Source organism: Dama dama, chromosome 10, assembly GCF_033118175.1.
Source record: "Dama dama isolate Ldn47 chromosome 10, ASM3311817v1, whole genome shotgun sequence".
Taxonomy (NCBI): Eukaryota; Metazoa; Chordata; class Mammalia; order Artiodactyla; family Cervidae; genus Dama; species Dama dama.
The window spans coordinates 22262490-22281750 of NC_083690.1; the positions used below are offsets into that span (position 1 = coordinate 22262490).

General features: G+C 45.4%; 1 protein-coding gene and 1 long non-coding RNA gene across 2 annotated transcripts; one reads left to right on the forward strand and one right to left on the reverse strand.

Moving 5' to 3' along the window:
• The first annotated feature begins 364 nt into the window (after nt 1–364).
• LOC133063538 (uncharacterized) lies at nt 365–14312 on the forward strand. The gene is made up of 3 exons (XR_009694431.1): nt 365–2535; nt 9473–9617; nt 13752–14312. It is a non-coding gene; the product is annotated as an uncharacterized LOC133063538 (long non-coding RNA).
• Nucleotides 4578–14527, reverse strand: NDUFAB1 (NADH:ubiquinone oxidoreductase subunit AB1). The gene is made up of 5 exons (XM_061153014.1): nt 14323–14527; nt 7464–7586; nt 6564–6651; nt 5534–5633; nt 4578–4746 (listed from the first exon to the last, which is right to left on the reverse strand). Exons 1-4 carry the CDS (start codon nt 14488–14490, stop codon nt 5542–5544), a joined length of 471 nt encoding a protein of 156 aa, XP_061008997.1. The 5' UTR covers nt 14491–14527; the 3' UTR covers nt 4578–4746; nt 5534–5541.
• Nucleotides 14528–19261: the final 4734 nt, after the last annotated feature.

Below are 19261 nucleotides of genomic sequence, written 5' to 3' on the forward strand. Positions count from 1 at the left end.
TGTTTTCTTCCCCAAGAATTCCAGAGTAGAAATACCAGACAGGGCTCTTAGGGGTGTGTTACCCTGCCCTCCACAAACACACGGACACAGTAACCTTAGCATCCGAGACGTGTTGTTAGCGTTGACCTGAGTTCACTGTGAGCCTGGGGCTTTCAGGTGAACCCTCCAGATTGCAGAAAACAGCAGCTGCGGCAAGGCAGACCAGCCAGCAGGGCTTGGACCTTCATGCTCTGTGCCAGGTCAGTTCCTGGGAAAGGACCTCCTGTAGGGCTCCAGCCTCGGTGAAGAGTGGGTGCTCCTGAACTCTCTCTCTGGTGAGGGGCGGGGGGGTGGGTGGGCACGTGGTTTGACATCATCTCTTTGAGTCTGTCCATTGCCAGGCACTGGGACAGATAAAGTATGTGCGTTCCATTGTCACCACTCCACCACCTCTTGTCAGCCCCTTTACCCATAGGAGGAAACAAGAGAAGGGACCTGGCCAAGGTCACATGCCTGTCACAGACCGAGGCTGTGCTTCAGAATCCAGATGTGCCTGACCCCAGAGTCTGTGCTCCCAGATGCTGGTCTTACTGTTGAGAACTTAGGAAAGAGCTTGGCTACTTTGTTTTGCTTTCATATTTTTTTCTTTTTTCTCCCCGGTTCATTTATCTTAAGGGTACTAACATATATTTGTGAGTTGTTTTTTAAACTTCGAGCCTTGATATTTACTGCTTGGCCACCGTTTAAAAAATCGAGGTAGTAAATAGTACACACACTTGATAAAGAAATCTCAAATAATAAGTAAAGTCTCATGTAGTTCTAGCTCTCTACCCCAGATCTGTTCCATGCCTGAAGGAAACAGAGTTCACTTTAGGCTTAAGCACCAAGAGGCCATCTCATGGGCAGAGGGTGAGTCATTCCCATGTAAATCCTTTATCAGAGTCGGGGTATCCACAAAGGAACTTCAAAGCAGGAGGGAGCGGGTCCAGAGGAAGCACCTCACAAACATACGCCAGCCTAGAGTTCTAGATCATTATCTGTCATCTGATTGGGTATCCCACATGTAAATCCAACATCCCCAAATGAAATGATATCCCTCTTATTTTTCCTTTATGGCCACTCCATGTGGCATGCCAGATCTTCCTTCCCTGATCAGGGACTGAACCCGCATCCCGGTGCAATGGAAGCATGGAGTCTTAACTGGCTGGGCCACCAGGGAAGCCCCTGTATCCCTCTTCAGTCTGACCCTCCTCTCTTCCCTCTTACAGACAGCTTCTCACCCAGGACCAGTAGCCCCAAGCCATGAACTTGAGAGACACCCCAGACTCTCACTTCCTCTGTCATCTGACCACCTGCTATTTTTATCCCCAGAGTATTTTTGCAATCTGTCTCCTCTTCATCCCAACCCTCAAATCTGCATCTTTCTCTTGGGCTCTTCTAGTACCCAACACTTTCATCCCGTTCAGTTTACCCTTTGCACAGCCAGCCGCCAACCACTGAGCTCAAGTATAGTTGGCTGCATCTACTCTGGGAAATTGTGTGCCTACTGCCTGTAAGTTCCTTAGACAAGTGAGGCCCTGCTTCGTGACCTCATTCCAGCCACAGCTTTAACCAGAGGCCACCCCACCCAGGATTTCACCCTCCAGTCAACCCCTGCCTGAACCAATGGCATTTCACCTGTGTGCACGTGGTGCTTGTGGCCCCTGCCCCTGCTACGGGGCTGACCCCGGCGGAGCCTTAGAACACGGCCCAGGCTTCACTGGCTGCGAATGCCTTTCCCAAACCTCGGCTCCTAATGAACCACTCCCAGTTTTCACAGATTTCTTACTTTTTACACAAAATGTGTTTATATTTAGAAAACACTGATAAACAAAAATAAGCCAAGTTATTTCTACCACATGGTGGTAATCTAGCATTTTGGTATGTGTTGTATGGAAGTGGAATCCTGCTGTTTATAGTCTGTTTTGTGGCTCAGCTGGTCAAGAATCCACCAGCAATGCGGGAGACCTGGGTTTGATCCCTGGGCTGGGAAGATCCTCTGGAGAAGGGAAAGGCTACCCACTCCAGTGTTCTGGCCTGGAGAATTCCATGGACTGTATAGTCCAGGGGGTTGCAAAGAGTGGGACACAACTGAGCAACTTTCACTTTCCAGATAAAAGACCAATTTTTCATTGTGTAAAATTGTTCCCATTTAACCAATCCCACACTGTTGGATATCCAGCTGAATGCCATCCATATACTTTTTGTTATACATATCATGTTATCTTCTCTTTAACAAACTTCAAACAGGATAGCTGACAGGCTGTCACTTAGTCACCACTTGTTAACACTGTGCTACCGTCTCTTTTGTTTCTGAACCATTCAAAAATTACCTGGAGGGACTTCCCTGGTGGTCCAGTGGCGAAGGCTTCGAGCTCGCAGTGCCAGGGGCCCAAGTTCAATACCTGATCAGGGAACTACATCCCACATGCCACAACTAACACCCTGAGCAGCCAAATAAACAAAGTCACCTGCAGACATCTTGGTGCTTCACTTCTGAGTTCTCCTGAGAATAAGGTTAGTTTACTACTTAATACTGATTATATGTAAGAAATTTAACATTGATTTATCACCTATGTAGAGTCCAATTGTCCTGAAAATGTCGTTTTTTTCCTCAAAGCTTTCAAGCTTCACATTTCCCATGAAGTTAACGTGTCTCTGGCCTCCTTTAATGTAGTTGCCCTGTCCTTTTTGTTCCACATCACTGAGTGTTTTTAAAGTCCCACCTTCTGGATTTGTTTCATGATCAGTTCGATGAAGAAGACCACAAAGGTGATGTGTCCTCTCATGACTTCAGGAGCAGCTCAATCAATGCTTGTTTATCATTGATGATGCTGAATGTGAAACATCACGTGGATTTTTTTTCACTGTCTCCCTTACCAGATGGTGAGCTTCCTGTAAGCAGACTTTACACTTGTGACCCGAGGCCCAGCCTGGAGGAGTGCTCCGCAATGGCTGGCACACCATAGTTACATTGGGTGCATGAGTGCCCTGGCTCTTTGGGGTGACAGACAAGCACTGGGCCCAGACACAGGTCACAACAGGCCTCCCAGCCACCCTTTCCCCAAGGGACCTGCCTACAGCAGACACACTGATTCTCCTGTTTGTTCTGATTGACACACTTTGGAATGCTGTATTTGGCCAGTTTGCTGCCCATGTATAGGGGCACACCAGTTTCTCAAAAAACTTTACAGCAAGTTTTTAGACCAGAAGGGCCTTTGCTGTTTGAACATGCACCCGATGCTAAATACCACTATCACCAAATCATGTGTGACTGTTTTTCCCCCCTCATTCTGGCTCCTTTAAGACTTAGAACAGTGCTTGCTTCGGCAGCACGTATACTAAAGTAAGACTTAGAACCACCACAGAATGGTTATGAGTGGGCCATTTCACGGCAGGTATGTGGTTAAGATTTTAGCAATCTCTTTAGTGGCCGTACTACTGACTTCAGGATTTTAGGCAGCAACAAACACATCTACAATTTTTGGCAACATGTGTAGCTGCTGTGGGAGATAAAACAGCCAGGACATTTACCCCAGATACTAAATTAAGGTACGTTCCAATTAGGAGTCCTGTGCAGCCTGTTTTTTTGCCTGTTGGATCTCTCGTGCCTAATAAGCACTCAAACTATTTGTTGAATAAATGCAGTTGGGAAAAAGGATGAGGCAGTCCCTTATGTTCCAATTTCGCAGTTTTGCAAGAATATCTTCTTAAGTGCTTAAAAAAATGCAGCATAGCAATGAATACCTCCTGTTGACTTAAAAAGGAGGGAAACATGACCGCTTTCTTGTCAATAGTAGTTCTAAAGCGAAGGACAGAGAAGGAACTGGCCACACTGGGTACCTCCAGGAGCAGGTGTGGCCCAAACCCCAGACCAGACTGCAGAGTCCTGTCACCTCACCTCAGCCATGAGAGTCTCTGCCGGCTGAGGATCACGCAGCCAGTCCCTGCACCTCTGCAATGATGCTACTTCCTACTTAACTACAAGACTTTGAATTCCTTCCTCCTGCATGCCAGAAGTTCCCCTAAAAGTATAGCAAGTATTTTAGGATACGTCTCTCAAGTTAAATCTCCACAAGAGCTGGGCAGTTGCCTACATCAACTCCAAAGACCTAATACAGTGCTGGGAATAACAGGAACAGGGTTGTTACTGATGTATGACAAACAAGACACAAAGTCAAAGTAACCTAGGGGAAAAGAGAACCTTTTATCTTCCCCAAAATTACTAAGTTACCAAAATTACTAAATGCCATTAATTCAGAAATGGATCCTTACGACAGGATGAAAAATTAGTCCCACACACTGGTGTCAACTGATACGAGGAATAATCAGTAAACTAATGGGGGCACAAAGTTTTTTGAGGCAAAACATCCTTTTATCACTAATTCATTCCTCATACTGAAGGTGGTCAGAGAGAAACTGATTTCAAGCACTCTGCTGAAAAAGTTGTACTTCTGATATCCATGAACACCAATGACAAATCAGACAAATCTTTAAAAATGCTAAGCAATGTCAATCTATTAAAAAAAGCACTCTCGACATAAAAAACTGAAGACTGAGAAAAATCTTGGTTTTACAGATTTATTTTCAAAGGGCAAAAACACTTAAGACAATTTAAATACAAGTCTAAACAGAATTACTCTCAAAGTCAGCAATGATGCAGAAATGTGTTCTCACTGCCAGACACTCGCCAGCATCTTCTGAGCCTTCTGAGTGAGGAAAAGGGGTCTGGCAAAAGACAAAGTAAATTCAGTGCCTCTCTCTGGTGTTACTAACTTTAAGTAATAATCTCTGAGTTGCTAAATCCAGGGTAACTAAAGTTATAGACACAAATAAAATGTTTAATTTTTAAAGTCTGATCACTTATTCTACAGCCTAAAGAACAATAGCTAATAGTAAGAGGCTTCTTTACTTCAAGCACTGTATTAAATGACTTACATACACCATACAATTTTACCTTCACAAAAGCCCCAGGTAGGCTCTATCATTACCCCCATTTTACATATGAGGAAACCGAGGCTTATGGAGGCTACATAGCCTACCCAAGATCACAGGCTTACAGGATGTGGCAGAGCTAAGAGTCAACTCAGGTGCCTGCTGCCGGAGTTCATTCTCTTACCCAGACGGCCTCTCCTGCCTAATTAAGAGCCAGGCCATCTCAGCTTCCTGGACAGTAGGCTGCAGGCCTTGGTGGGGGTGGGGTAACTGAGGGAGGCAAAGGTCTCCACTTCGGGGTGACCTTGCTCAGTTTTTTTGTACAAGTCTGCTTTTATGAGGAGGGCTGACAGTCAAAGAGAGTCCTGTCCAGGAATGAAATGCTGTCAATCCCGCTGGAGGAGAAAGATGATCACTAGGGTTGGCCCCCATGGAATGGCAGATAACCAGAAGGTACCTGCATTTTGTAACTACTGAAAATCTTGTCAAGCACTTCCATTTTTCCATTTCTTCCTAAGTTTTTATAGATGAACCATGGAGAGATTAATTCTATGGGAGAACAATAAGTCAAATTATTTACCTGATATTTTATTCATATACATCCTTCTTATCTGCAATGTAATCTACAATTTCTTGTGGGCACATTAACTTCTCCGCATCTATATCAGGAATTTCAAACCCTGAAAGTGAAATTTACAGTAATGCATGAGTGTAGAAAAGGCAAATCCTTTAGGACTGAAAACATCTAACCCTTCAACAACAAGCATAAGCACATCAAAAATGTCCAGCAACCCTGAATCCCATTTAAGGTGTGAGCCTGTTATGTACCAGATGATGTATTTTTAGACATAATCTGCATACTAGAAAACCCCCCATTTAAAGCGCAGCATTCGATGGTTTTCAGTATATTCACAAGGCTGTGCACCGTCACCAGTATCTAATTCTAGAATACTTCCATTACCCCAAAATGAAACCCCAAAGCCCTCACCAGTACCACCCCGCTAGTTAGGATGGTCTCTGAGGAACTGTAATTAAGTTCTGCTCTGTGGGATGGCATACAAGTCCCTTGGCTTCCATTCAGGCAGTTTACCCCCTAAATAAGCCGTGGACCCTTGTAACAGTCTCATTTGTATAACTAACCATCCCAGACAAGGATAACTTGGGAATGTGCATGGGAAGCGCTGCAGGAAGCCGAGACGTGTGTATGGGTGTGTGTACAGGCACACATCCTAACCTAGGCGCACCTAGCACTTTTCTGGACATGGACATTTAGGTCTAGCTCACTGGTCGGGAGGGTGCTACAAGGTGTCATCAGCCCACCACAGGTGGAGGCTATGTCCTTCATCTAGGAGCCCCACCCCAAGAATCTCAGGGCCATGCTCCCCCAGGCCTCTTCTCCTCACTGAGCCCTTGGTACTGCACTGGGCGCTCTGTGGACCTGCTTCCCAAATATTATTAAGTACACTGTCCCTGACGTTTACTTCATCCGATAGTAAGCAGGTGGAGGTGGGGGGGTAGCGCACTACAATTTCAAGTCCCAATCAGACTCCCAGCATTTCTCTGCATTTAATCCACCTAAATCAAGAATCAAGACCCAGCCTGTGCGTTACCAAATTCGTCCTCCATGGCCATGATAATCTCCACTTGGTCCAAACTGTCTAAGCCCAGGTCTTTCATAAAATGGGAATTTACTGAAAGCTGCAAGAAAAGAACACCAAATGCAAAATTCAGTCTATGAGAACACTTGCTTCTCAAATTAAGTGAATGGTGAAATGTCACTTAATCATTACAAAGAATTTTTTTTTTTAATATAAAGAGGTCATATTTTAAATATCAAGAGTCTGTTAAGTAATTAGCCTCCAACTAATAAAAAAAAAAAAAGAAAAAAAAATAAATATCAAGAGTCATAACAAATAATAATATACTTTTAACCTGTGGCAACACACCCTTGGTGTGCTTTGTATGTTAACTTATTCAACCTTAATTTTGAAATAGTTAATAATACATATAAAGCTAATAATGAAGTGACTTTGTACATTTTACAGTGATCTTTGATCACTGTTCTGAATGACATCTGAGAGTCTGCTTCCCTTGCTGCCGGACTGACCACCAAGACACCACACCTCAGAAGTGACGTCCGGCTCCCTCAGGGATGGCACACAGTGTCTGTTACCACCTTGTCTTTAATTCAGACCTCGCCATCACCAGAGAATCCTTCAAACAGTATTCACAGTATACCATCAGTTGTGTTTTATTTTTTAGACGGTGGGCAATAACAGATCACATAGTATGTGTGATATAAACACATGTACTTGTGTATATATGCCCTTCCACATGCATTGAGAAGTCTCCAGAAACACACTCAAGAAGCCAGGTCAGCTGGCACCTCCCAGAAGGAGAACAGGGTTCCTGGGAGCGATTTTTTGCTATATGTCCTTTAGACACTTGGGATTTGTACCATGTGACTGAATACACATTTAAAGAAAAACCATTTAAACCACATCAATTACCTTTTCTGGGTCAATCTTGTCATAGAGTTTCAAGACGTAAAGAACACGGTCCTTGATTCCCTCCAATGTCAAAGGCGGTGCGTCGCTATACTGGCGGCACGGCTGTGTAACTCTGCCTGGAACCTAGAGCAAGGGAGAAGGGAAGTGCTGCTGTGGAGACCCAAATGCCTCTAGAGAAGGCACCGGCTACAGATGTCTTTCACAGAGCTTTCACGGGGCTAGCAAATCCACCTCCAAGGAGTCTCACTGTGGCCACCAGGACACACAGAGGCCTAATGCAGGGTAGAGTCAGAAGCCATAGCAGTTCCACAGCATAAAAATGGATTTCTTGGGACTTCCCTGGCAGTTCAGTGGTTGAAACTCCATGTTTCCAACGCAAGGTGCTCGAGTTCCATCCCGGGTCAGGGAACGAGGATACCACAAGCTGCACGGTGTGGCTGAAAAGAACATCTCCTTTCCTCTCAGAGTCAGGACAGGCACTCTTCTCTCCTCTGGTCGGCCTTCAGGCTTTGGGACATTTGTCCTCCTCAGTGAAACTGCCATTAAAATCATCTAGAGTCTGCAGAGGACCCTAAAGCTTCTCACAACATCTCAAGCAGCCCACTACCACCTTTTAATACCCAAGGCAAAATAACACCTCCAGAGAGCTGTCAGGGTGAAGTGACACTGAGAATCACACCCCAGAAGGGTCTAGTCTGGCCCTGGTGGTCATTATAGACTTTGGCCAAGACAGATGAAGCCAGCTATGAACCCAAAGAAGAGGATGATGAGTTCGCAGGCATTAGTTTCCAATCTGGTTCCCTTCCAGGTGGGCTTGCCTTGTTGCCACCAACTAAATAATGAGACATTCTAATCTTTGCTATGATTGTGTAATATCTCAACTTTCTGATCTTAGCCCACTTGGAATTCAACTAGGTAGAAGGGTCTTGACTGGATTCCTTCACAGAGAGTGAAAGGGGCTCCAAGTCACAGATCAGCAGACTTAAGGCCATGGAAGGCATGGGGCACAAGAGGGGAAAACGAGACAGCCGTCTGGCAGTTCTTAATACAGAAGTCTTTAACCTCAACTGGTGGTTTACCTTCTGAAGCTGATTTTAGGTCTGCAGTTTGGAGTTCTTAGGGGATAGAAACCCATAGAAAGTGGGTTTCCTTTTTGGAGTTAAGGTCCTCCAGTCACAAACGTCTATGAAAAATTGTAAAAAAAACCACTAAAAACAAAAAACCCCAAAAACCAAACAACACTGACAAGACTTCCCTGGTGGCCCAGTGGTTAAGAATCCACCTGCCAGTGCAGGGGACACAGATTCGATTCCCGGCCCAGGAAGATTCCACGCGCCTCAGGGCAGCTAAGCCTGTGTGCCACCATTACTGAGCCCTTGCCCTAGCGCATGTGCCCTGCAGCAAGCAGCCGCCTCAGTGAGAACGCATTTCCGTTAGAGAAGAGCCCCTAGCACAGGCTAGAAGCCTGTGCGCAGCAATAAAGACCCAGTGCAACCAAAATAAAATTAATGTATTTTTAAAAACTGCCAGGACTTCCCTGGTGGCTCAGTGGTAAAGAATCCGCCTGCCAACGCAGGAGACATCAGTTTGATTCCTGATGCGGGAGGATCCCACAGGCACTGAGCAACTAAGCCTGTGTGTCTCAACTATTGAGCCTGTGCTCTAGAGGGGGGAGCCACAGTTACTGAAGCCCGAGCGCCCTAGAGCAGCGAAAGAAACCACTGCAGTGAGAAGACCATGCATTGCAACTAGAGAGCAGTCCATGCTCTCTGCAACTGAAGAAAAGCCCTCACAGCAACAAAGACCCAGCACAACCATAAAAATAAATGATTAAAAAACAAACAAAAAACTGCCAATTAACCAAATCAGTACACATCTGTTTAAGAAACATTTATCTTGCAAAAAAGAAAAATCAAGCGTTGACATCAGGTTTAATCAGCAAGCTAAAGAGATCAGAGCACTTGTTCTTTTTGTTTCCATTTATGGTCTCCCTTCCTTTCCAATTACAGCATGTGAGATTAAGACCGCCTCTGATCTGGAGATGCCTCAAGCCAACTTATCAACAGTGACTAGAAAAGGTTTCCAAACCACAAACAAAAGGGAAGAAGCAAAAAGGACTAAAGAGAAAGAGGGAGAAGACATGAGTTAATACTGGTAATGACAGAAAAGAAATCTGAGGTGGGAGGATCTAACAGCAGCGTCGTCGGGTGTGCACAGCAAGAAGGGGTATGAGGTGAATTACCGCTGGGAAAGGGTGAGAGACGGGAGGCTGACGGGCATGGCACCCAAGGGAAGAGGCTGGTGAGGGCACGTTCACATGCAGCTACCCAAGCGGCCCACCAGGTGTCAGCATCGACCCCAGCAGTGCTGGCAACTGCCTGCAGGGCCCAGGTGAGTTCCCCGTGATTAAAGGTGATTAAATGGGGCCCCACCTGAAAACCACAGGCCAGTCTCAAGAGGTGGCTGCAGCGGGCTGTGCAGGAAACAGGAGGGTGCACCACGTGGGAACTCAGGCTCTGGAAGGAGAAAGTATCCTAGCACTAGCTCTTTGTTACCAGCTGTTTGGCCTTGGGCAAGTTATTTAATCTTGCTATGCCCTAGTTTTCCTTATCTGTTAAGCGACCATAAACAACAAAGGTCCGTTTAGTCAAGGCTATGGTTTTTCCAGTAGTCACGTATGGATGTAAGAGTTGGAATAAAAGGAAAGCTGAGCACAGAAGAATTGATGCTTTTCAACTGTGGTGTTGGAGAAGACTCTTGAGAGTCTCTGGGACTGCAAGGAGATCCACCCAGTCCATCCTAAAGGAGATCCGTCCTGGGTGTTAATTGGAAGGACTGATGCTGAAGCTGAAACTCCAAAACTTTGGCCACCTGATGCAAAGAGCTGACTTTTGAAAAGACCCTGATGCTGGGAAAGATTGAGGGCGGGAGGAGAAGGGGACAACAGACGATGAGATGGTTGGATGGCATCACCAACTCAATGGACATGAGTTTGGGTGGACTCTGGGAGTTGATGGACAGGGAGGCCTGGTGTGCTGCGGTTCATGGGGTCGCGGAGTCAGACACGACTCAGCAACTGAACTGAACTGAAATAGTACCCAAGTTCATAGGATTGTTGTGAGGCATCAAGGAGATAATGAAACGTAGAGGGCTTAGAATACTGCCTGGCACATACAGAGTAAATGTCACTGAGCGCTGTCTAGTAGCCTCAGGATGGCAGTGACCTGCCAGTTTGAGAATGAGGCAATAGTGTAGCCCAAAGTACTTGATGGACTCCTTCCCTTTCTCGCCCCGCTTTCTAGTCTCTTTACTGATTTCCTATCAGGTTATAGTACTGCCAATAGCACTTTAGATATGTCGTCTCCTTTAGAGCTAATAATAACTCTGTTTTACAGATGAGGAAACTGAGACAAAAAGGTTAGGTATCTTGCCCCAGGTCTCCCAGAATGGCCTCCTGAAGGGTCTTACTGCCTCCTTTCCTGCTGGATCTCAGCCATTAAAAACAGATATAGAGTGGACAAGCACTTCTGAAAAGTGTCCCCAACGGCCAACATTGTTTCTGGTGTTAGTCTTCCCCAAGGTCTACACTTAACAATTATATGCAACAAAATCACCTCCCTCAGACATCAGAGAAGCCACTGTGTGCAGGAAAAGAATGAGGACCTGATGCTGTGAACTAGCAGGAATAAACCTGAGTAGTTTCCATTAACATCCATCTTCCCTCGAACTGGGTCCATCTCTGAGGGGAACTCAGAGGAACCTAGGTGGCTTTAAAGCCCATCTCTGCAAATTACCCCCAGGACGGCTCTACCCAGGTAGCAGACATCCCACCCTCAGTTTGGTTATAAATCCCTTACCTGTCTCCAAAACACCTGCTTGCAACCTTCTGTTCCTTCCCCGCCCCCTGGGGCTCCAGCCAGAACCCTCAGCGCCAGCCTCCACTCTGTCAATGCTCTCACCAGCATGTTTACTGTGTCACCCGGCCAAGTGGGAGGAAAGGTCTCAAATGTTCCTTCAACAAACTGCATTTAATCTTTACTCCCTGTGACCCAGACGGAGAACATCCACATTCCTCAGTGGGTGAATGAGCACCCATTCAGCACCCTTCAATGTACCTGTCTTCCCACCTCAACTTAGGTCTCTCCCTTTCACAGGCACCTGAAGGTCAACACTAAGTAAGTGCTGGGCTCATCCTGGCCTCTGCATGTGCCATTACCTCCTTCCCCCACTGCATGAGACACTGCTGCCTTCAGGACCATGCTCACTGGGGTTTTCATCAACCCACTCTTCTTCTGGACTGTACACACACCTGTCCTCAAATGGCAGTACCTTGCCTTTACCTATTACCTGCCTGTCTCAGCAGCCTTTGAGCTCTACCTTATGTGCCAAGCATGGTGCAGTGGGCTGGATCCACAAAGATAAATAAGACATCTACCTTCACAGAAGCCTATGGTCTAATGGAAAAGACCAATCCAAACAGATTTCAATTATAATAAAAATGTGGCTAAGGGCCATGACAGGTATTTGTAGGTTGCTTCAGTAACAGAAGTTGTCATTCAATCCTTGAGAGCCAATGAGGGTACAGATACCAGACTTGGAAATGAGTGATGTGGTCAGATCGCAGCCCCAAGTCCATCACCACCACACATGTCAGTCTGGTTCCAGTACCAGGACCAGCTGAGCTTTCCCTGCACAAGAACTCTTTGGAAATTCTCTGTACTCTGGCTGCCTGTCTAGATTCAGGGCTCTGGGTCAAGTATAAGACTTCAAGGTCCCATTTTAGGCCACTGCATTTTTTTTTTTTTTGGTACCTTCTATTTTCTATTGTTCTATTTTTATACCCAGGAAAGCTGCCTCATCTCCTTTTTTTCAGGGGAAAAAAATCAGAATATAAATCAATAACTAGTTGTTCCAGGGTCTGCATAGTGGATGGATTTGAGGGAAAACCTGACAAAACAAAATAGGCAGAATGAGCAAAGCAAATGTTCAGATGAGATGAACAAAGGCTGGAGGGGGAAGTTTGGGGTGACTGGCATATAGGCAGTAACATAAACCAAGACAGCGAAGAGATGGGTGAGGGAGAGTGTGTGGCAAGTGATCTCTTGACCTTACCAACATTTAATGATTTGGTAGAGAAAGTTCCCAACAAGGTGGAACAAGAGATGAACCAAGGGAAAATAAATGTCAGAAACCTGGGGAAGACAGCACAGCAGGGACTAAGCTGGCAAGGTTAACATAGCTGCCACGTGTCCAATGAAGACATGAACTGATGTCTTTCTTTTGTATGCATCTCTGTATCTCTCAACTGCTAGCATAAGGCCTGGCACACAGTCCCTCAATATCTTTGAAGGAACAAGTATTTACTCTCCAGTTCAATCCAAAAAGGATATAAGGTAGCTAAATGGGAGCACTTAGTCAAAACTACTTTGTAAACATAAAGAAAATGGCTGCTCTGCGGTGTATGTAAACCCAGCAGAGGCAGTGGAACCTCTCTGAGCACCTTGCAATTCAAGGCATGGTCCAAGAAGCAGCAGCAGCAGGATCTTCTGGAAGGCCACTGGAAATGAAGACTCTCAGGCCCCTTTCCAGAATCTATATTTCAATGCAAGTGATCAGAATGCACAATCAAGTTTGAAGAGCAATGCTCCAAGAATAAGGAATCATCACTTTGCCTCTTAGCCTGACACTGAAGTTGATCTCAGGAACAAAACAGTAACTATATACAGTGCTCTTTTAACTTCAAGGTGACACTTAACTTTTTGATTCACTGGCAGGACAATGCCCCCTGGATGAATCTACTACACTGTCAGTAAATCTTGACACAGGCTGCACATAAGAATCACTGACAACTTTTAAAAATAGATGACCACCTTGGACTGCTAGAGATTCTAACTGATTTGGCCTGGGCAGTCTTAGGTTTTATTCTAATACCTTAGCAGAGGTTGAAACCACAATTACATGAAGTCCTAGAGTTTGAAAAGGGCATTCTCTACTTAACTTTGGGAATCTAGTCACCGTTAAGATAATAGTTCTTAACCTTGATGCACTTCAGAGTCATCTGGGGAACTTACAGAGCACACATGTCAGTGCCTCATCACAGAAGAGGTAAACCAGATTGGGGGGAGGGGGCGGGCCACCAGGAACATACTTATTTTTAAGCTACCCAGGTGATTTGAATGTGCAACTAAGGTTGAGAATCACTAACCAAAGGAGAGATTCAGCCTCTAAAAGGTTTCATCAGATTTTTAAAAACTTTAAAACTAACTTTCTTCCTATCCTTATTTGCAGGAGACCCCAAAACAGGCAAAAGGTGCCACAGGGAGAAACCTGGGGAGAGCGCTACTGTGGAGAAGGCTGTAGGGCGGCGTGTCTTCCTCTTTGCACCCAGTCATTAGTTTTTCCCTAGAAAGCTATCACAGTATTTCATTATCACTACGATTAACGCCGACCAGTATTTTGAGAGCTTACAAGCACCGCGCTCGGTATTCTACCAGCATGATCTCCTCTAAACATCGTTGGAACTTCACAAGGTAAGAGTTTTACGATTCGGACTGAGGCTGGGCGACGGTACCTGGTTTGTCCGAAGTTCTGGTCAGAGGCAACCTGCATTCGAACCCCGGGGTGTTTGACTCCAGCTCTGTGCTCTTGTTCACAATCTCTAGGTCACCCGAGTGCCGGCAGGGGTCAACCAAGCACCGTTAGGCAGTGGGAGAGGGAGCGAGCAGTTGTCCCCTGGTCACCCCCACCAACAGGAGCCACAGTAGCCACGGCCCCGCGGCCTGGCCCCTTCCCTCTCACCCGAGTGGGCCCGACGCCCGACCCCAGCCAAGCCCCCCCCAACAAAGTCACCGCCAGTCACCTGCGCGAGCACAAAGGCCGGCAGCGGAGCCCCCGGCCTCTTCCGGGTCTCCGCGGCGAAGAGGGTAGTGCTGAGCGGCCGAGCCGCGGCAAGCGTGGGGAGCCGGGGCAGCGGCGTGAAGGCCGTGGGAAGTCGGCGGACACAGGCGCAAAGGACACGAGCCGCCATGGCTACGCCGACCCAGGATGCACTGCGCCGCACCCTCGGGTTCAGTATCCCGTGCGCTCTGCGCAGGCGACGCACAGAGCGGCGGCTGTCGGGAGCGGCTGGCGGTAGCGGCCCCTGGCGGCTCCTGGCCGCACTGCGCCATCGGGCGGGTGGCCCTGCAGTCCTGGTCCAGAGGCGAGTAGATGCTAGGGCTAAAATGGTGTAAATATTGTCTTTCCCCAAATACTAATCGCCGGCACAAGAAAGGAACTTATTTTTACTTATTCTCTTAAAGTTTTGATGTCGGTGATTCTTATAGGGGCAAAGGGACAAAGTAGGTGATTAAATAGTTAATCCCACTAGGGGATTCTAAGTAGAAAAATATGGTAAACCCCTGTAAGTTAATGATCACTCAAGAAAGCAGGTTTTCTTAACCACAAAACCAAACAGGTTTGCTTAGCAACAAAACCATGCAGAAGAAGCAGGAGACATACCCCCAAACAATAAAATAATGGTGCATGAGACCTACATCCTGCCAACTGAGCTGAGTAAGTTAATGACCCCTAGGTCATGTTCTCTGCACACGTAAAAACAATAACTTACCGAAAGCTAACATTTCAAAGTAAAGACCCTCATTGTACTGAGACCTGAAATATTCCCATAGAACCATAACATTCCTGGCTTGACCCTGTAGGGACAAGAAAACTCCCTTGCCCAACCTGCAGGAGCTGATGATGGAAGCATGATGCCTACCCTACCCAAGAATGAGGAAGAAAGTGGTCTTTTCCCCAGCCCTGCTTTTTCCTTTGATTATAAAACTGTAGCTCACTAAGTTCTCAGGGTGCGGCATCTCTTGCCTGCTGGCTTGTGAGCCTCACAAGCCTATTCTAATAAATCAATTATCTATCACTTTGCCTCTCACTGGATTCTTTCTGAGTGGAGACATAAAGGACTGCTATACCTTTATGGAGTCACCTAAAATGACACCAAATGGTTCCGAGTCTTCCATATTAAGTTTATTGAATAGGTCAAAACTCAGTATAAAAGAGGAATGTGCAAATATGAGTCATGTAAATGTATAACTAAGACTAATAAATCTGGGACTTACAATAAAAACAATGTACATATTTAAGAACTTGACAATGTGTAAATTACATAGCTCACAAAAATGGGAACGTGGGAGTAAGCTGGAGTGCTTACTTCATTCATATTTTTCAGCAGGGAAATCAAAACATTTGAACAATGGCTCCAAATTCGGAATACTGCCTGGATTAACAATCCAATCATGCCTTCAACTTACTTCAGTTTCTTTTTACTTTCATTAAATTCAAGTAAAATAAAATGCACTGCCTTGTAATTTCTATTTATGTATTCATTAAAATGTCAATAATCTGTTGTTATGTGCTAGTTGTTGAGGCTATATCAGTGAGCAAGCCAGACTGGCAATCTATTTTCAGATAGCTTGGGTAGATATACAATAAACAACAAAAAATATAACACCCCCCCCCCAAAAAAAAAACCCTCCAGGAAGTAGTGATAAGTACAATGAAGAACAATAAAGCAGAGAAGAGGGTAGTGAGGGCTATGAGAGGTGTGCTATTTTAGATAGGGTGGTCCTTGAAGGCCTCTCCTAGGAGGTAACACTTGAGCCAAGACTTTCATCAATCAGAAGGATGGAAAAGAAACCCTTGGGCATCACCCTGCTGGTGGTGATGCCAATCAGAGTCCCTATGGCTGTGCTAGCAGTCCACCCCAGGCTTCTCCTGCATCCTGTTTTCAACACCACCACTTCACTGCTTATCAAGCAATTGTATCACCTCTTTGGAATGGTCAGTGAGTAACTGGCCAAGCTCCACATCGAGTAGCAGTCTTTCATTTCTGCAGAAAACTGACAGGCACCTAGAACCTGACTGGAGTCCGAGGACTAGGGCCAATAAGATCTGCTTAAGTCACCAGTGACACATCGGCCTCTTGACTGCCTTCCTGGCCACGCTCTGTGGCAGACCCTGGGATAGACCTATGATGGCCTCAGAAGAGGGAGCAGTCAGGAAGAGCTCTATACCTACCAAGTCCACATACAGGACCCTCTCTTCCCATAACCTCTCTGTATTTCTGTGTTACATTTGATTCTTTTGGTCAGACACACCAAATCGCCTCATTTATTTTTTTAATTTTTTATTTTCTACTGGGGTAGAGCCATTAAAAATGTTGTGGTAGTCTCAGGTGAACAGCGAAAGGACGCAGCCATACACAGACACGTATCCATTCTCCCCCAAACTCCCCTCCCATCCAGGCTGCCCCATAACACTGAGTGGAGTTCCACGTGCTATACAGTAGGTCCTTGTTGGTTATCCATTTTAAATATAGCAGAATCACCTCTTATTTAAATGACATATTTTGGGAGAGCTACTTTTCCTTCAGCAAATACATAAAGAGAAAAATGTCAGCCTACACTGTAGGGCAGAGGTTCATTATTAAGATCGACCCTTAGCAGCTGGGGAAGACTTAAGAGCGCACCGGAGCTCTTCACTAGCACTTCCATCAAAGGGGTGTGAACATAAACTGTGTCAGCTTCCTGCACGCATCACCCCACCGGCCCACCAGTCAGCCCTCCCTCTGCCCAGCACACTTGTACTACTGTCCCATCCCCTCCTGGATCCCCTGGCACCTTATACCACCAATTCTCTCTTCTCCCCTCTATCTTCAACCTTCCCTTCCCTTCTAGCTCTTTCCTTTGCGCCCTTAAACATGCCAAAGTTCCTCCCCGCCTAAAAACAAGGCCAGAGGCCTCCTCCAGTGACCTTTAATATACCTCTAATATCACCATTTTCCCTTCCGTTCTTAACCTCTTTAAAAAAAAAAAAATTTTATTTGGTTGATCTGTGTCTTAGTTGCCGTACGCAGGATCCTCACTGCGTTATGAGAAATACTTAGGTGCAGTGTGCAAACTCTTAGTTGCGGCATGTGGGATCTAGTTTCCTGACCAGGGACTGAACAGGAGCCCCCTGCATTGGGAGCCTGGAGTCTTAAGCCACTGGACCACGAGGGAAGTCCCCCTAATCAACCTTCTTGAAGGAATAATCTACTGTTTTAAACCTTCAATTCCTCACTTCCTATTCATTCTTTTTTCAAATTAATTTTTATTGGAGTACAGTGGATTTACAATGTTGTGTTAGTCTCTGTTGCCCAGCCAAGTGAATCAGTTATACACACACATATAGCCACTCTTTTTAGATTCTTCTCGATACTTTACAGAGTATTGAGTAGACTCCCCTGAATTATACAGTAGGTCCCTACTAGTTATCTATTTTATATCTATTTTATATCTAGTAAGTAGTGTGTAATGTCAATCCCGATCTCCCAATTTGTCCGCCTCCTTTCCCCCTTGGTAGCTACAAGTTTTTCTACATCTGTGACTCTATTTCTGTTTTGTAAATAAGTTCATTTGTCCTATTCACCCTTTAATCCACTCTAATCTAGATAATACTTGACCCCCTACTCCCACCAGTTAAACTTCATAAACCTCACCACTGCATCTTAATTTAAGTCCAGTAGATACAACCTCTCTGACCATTCTTTCTCTGCCATCTTCATGGCCCTATTTTCTCTGCTCATCATTTAAATATTGATCCCTGTGGGGAGGTCTGTCCTTGACCCATTCTTGACTTTAAACATATACGTTTTCAAAATTGATTCACTCTAGAGGCTTTAATTTCCACTTCCATCCAGCCTGGCCTCTTCTTTGGGCTTTGTAGTCCTAGATCCAGCTGCCTGTTGCCAGATGATCTAAAAGCACTCTTTCCCTCCTCTTAAACTCAGGGTATCATGTTTCTCAGGGTTCCAGAGTAAATTAAATCTTTATGAAAATCCCTTTATTATTCATGATGTACTTCCAAAGTTATTAACTCATTTGAGGTTAGAGACTGTGAGGACAGAGTATAGCAGAGAAAGTGAAATCTTGTATGCAAAGGTATTAAAGGGTAGTAACGAAGTTAGCAAAACCCACTATAGACATATCATATAAAGGCATCTTTAAAAGAGAGGTAATGGTGCATGGGACTTCCCTGGCAGTCCAGTGGCTAAGATGCCATGCTTCCACTGCAGGGGATACAGGTTCCATCCCTGTTAAGGGAACTAAGATCCTGCATGCTGTGTGTGGTGTGGCCAAAAAAAAAAGAGATCATGCCTATATACTATCAATATACTCAAGTTAGGCAAATAAATACTTGTGGACTCGGATGAAATTTCCAATGATACTATCAGATTAGGGCTTTAAAAATTGCCATCTCTAGGGCTTCCCTGCTGGCCTAGTGGTTAGGAATCCACCGTGCAATGCAAGGGACATTGGTTCGATCCTTGGTCCGGGAAAATCCCACATGCCCTGGAGCAACTAAGCCCAAGTGCCACAACTACTGAGCTTACCAGCTGCAACTAGTGAAGCCTGCACGCCCTAGATCCTCTGTTCCACCGCAAGAGAAGTCACCACGATGAGAAGCCCATGCGCTGATATGAAGAGTAGCCCCCGCTCATTGCAACTAGAGAAAGTCCGCACAGCAACAAAGACGCATCACAGCCAATAAATAATCTGGAAAAAAAAAACTGCTGTCTCTCAAACCACTTAGGGAAAGGTGAAGATGATGCCCTCAGCACAGCCATGCTGTTGACTAAGTGACTCTTGTGAAAATGCAGGTACTGGTATCAAGGATGCACGTCAGAATGCAAATGAACAACAGCATTTCTAAATAAGCATTTTAAATAGACTTTGCGTTACTATTAGTAGGTATGTGAAAAT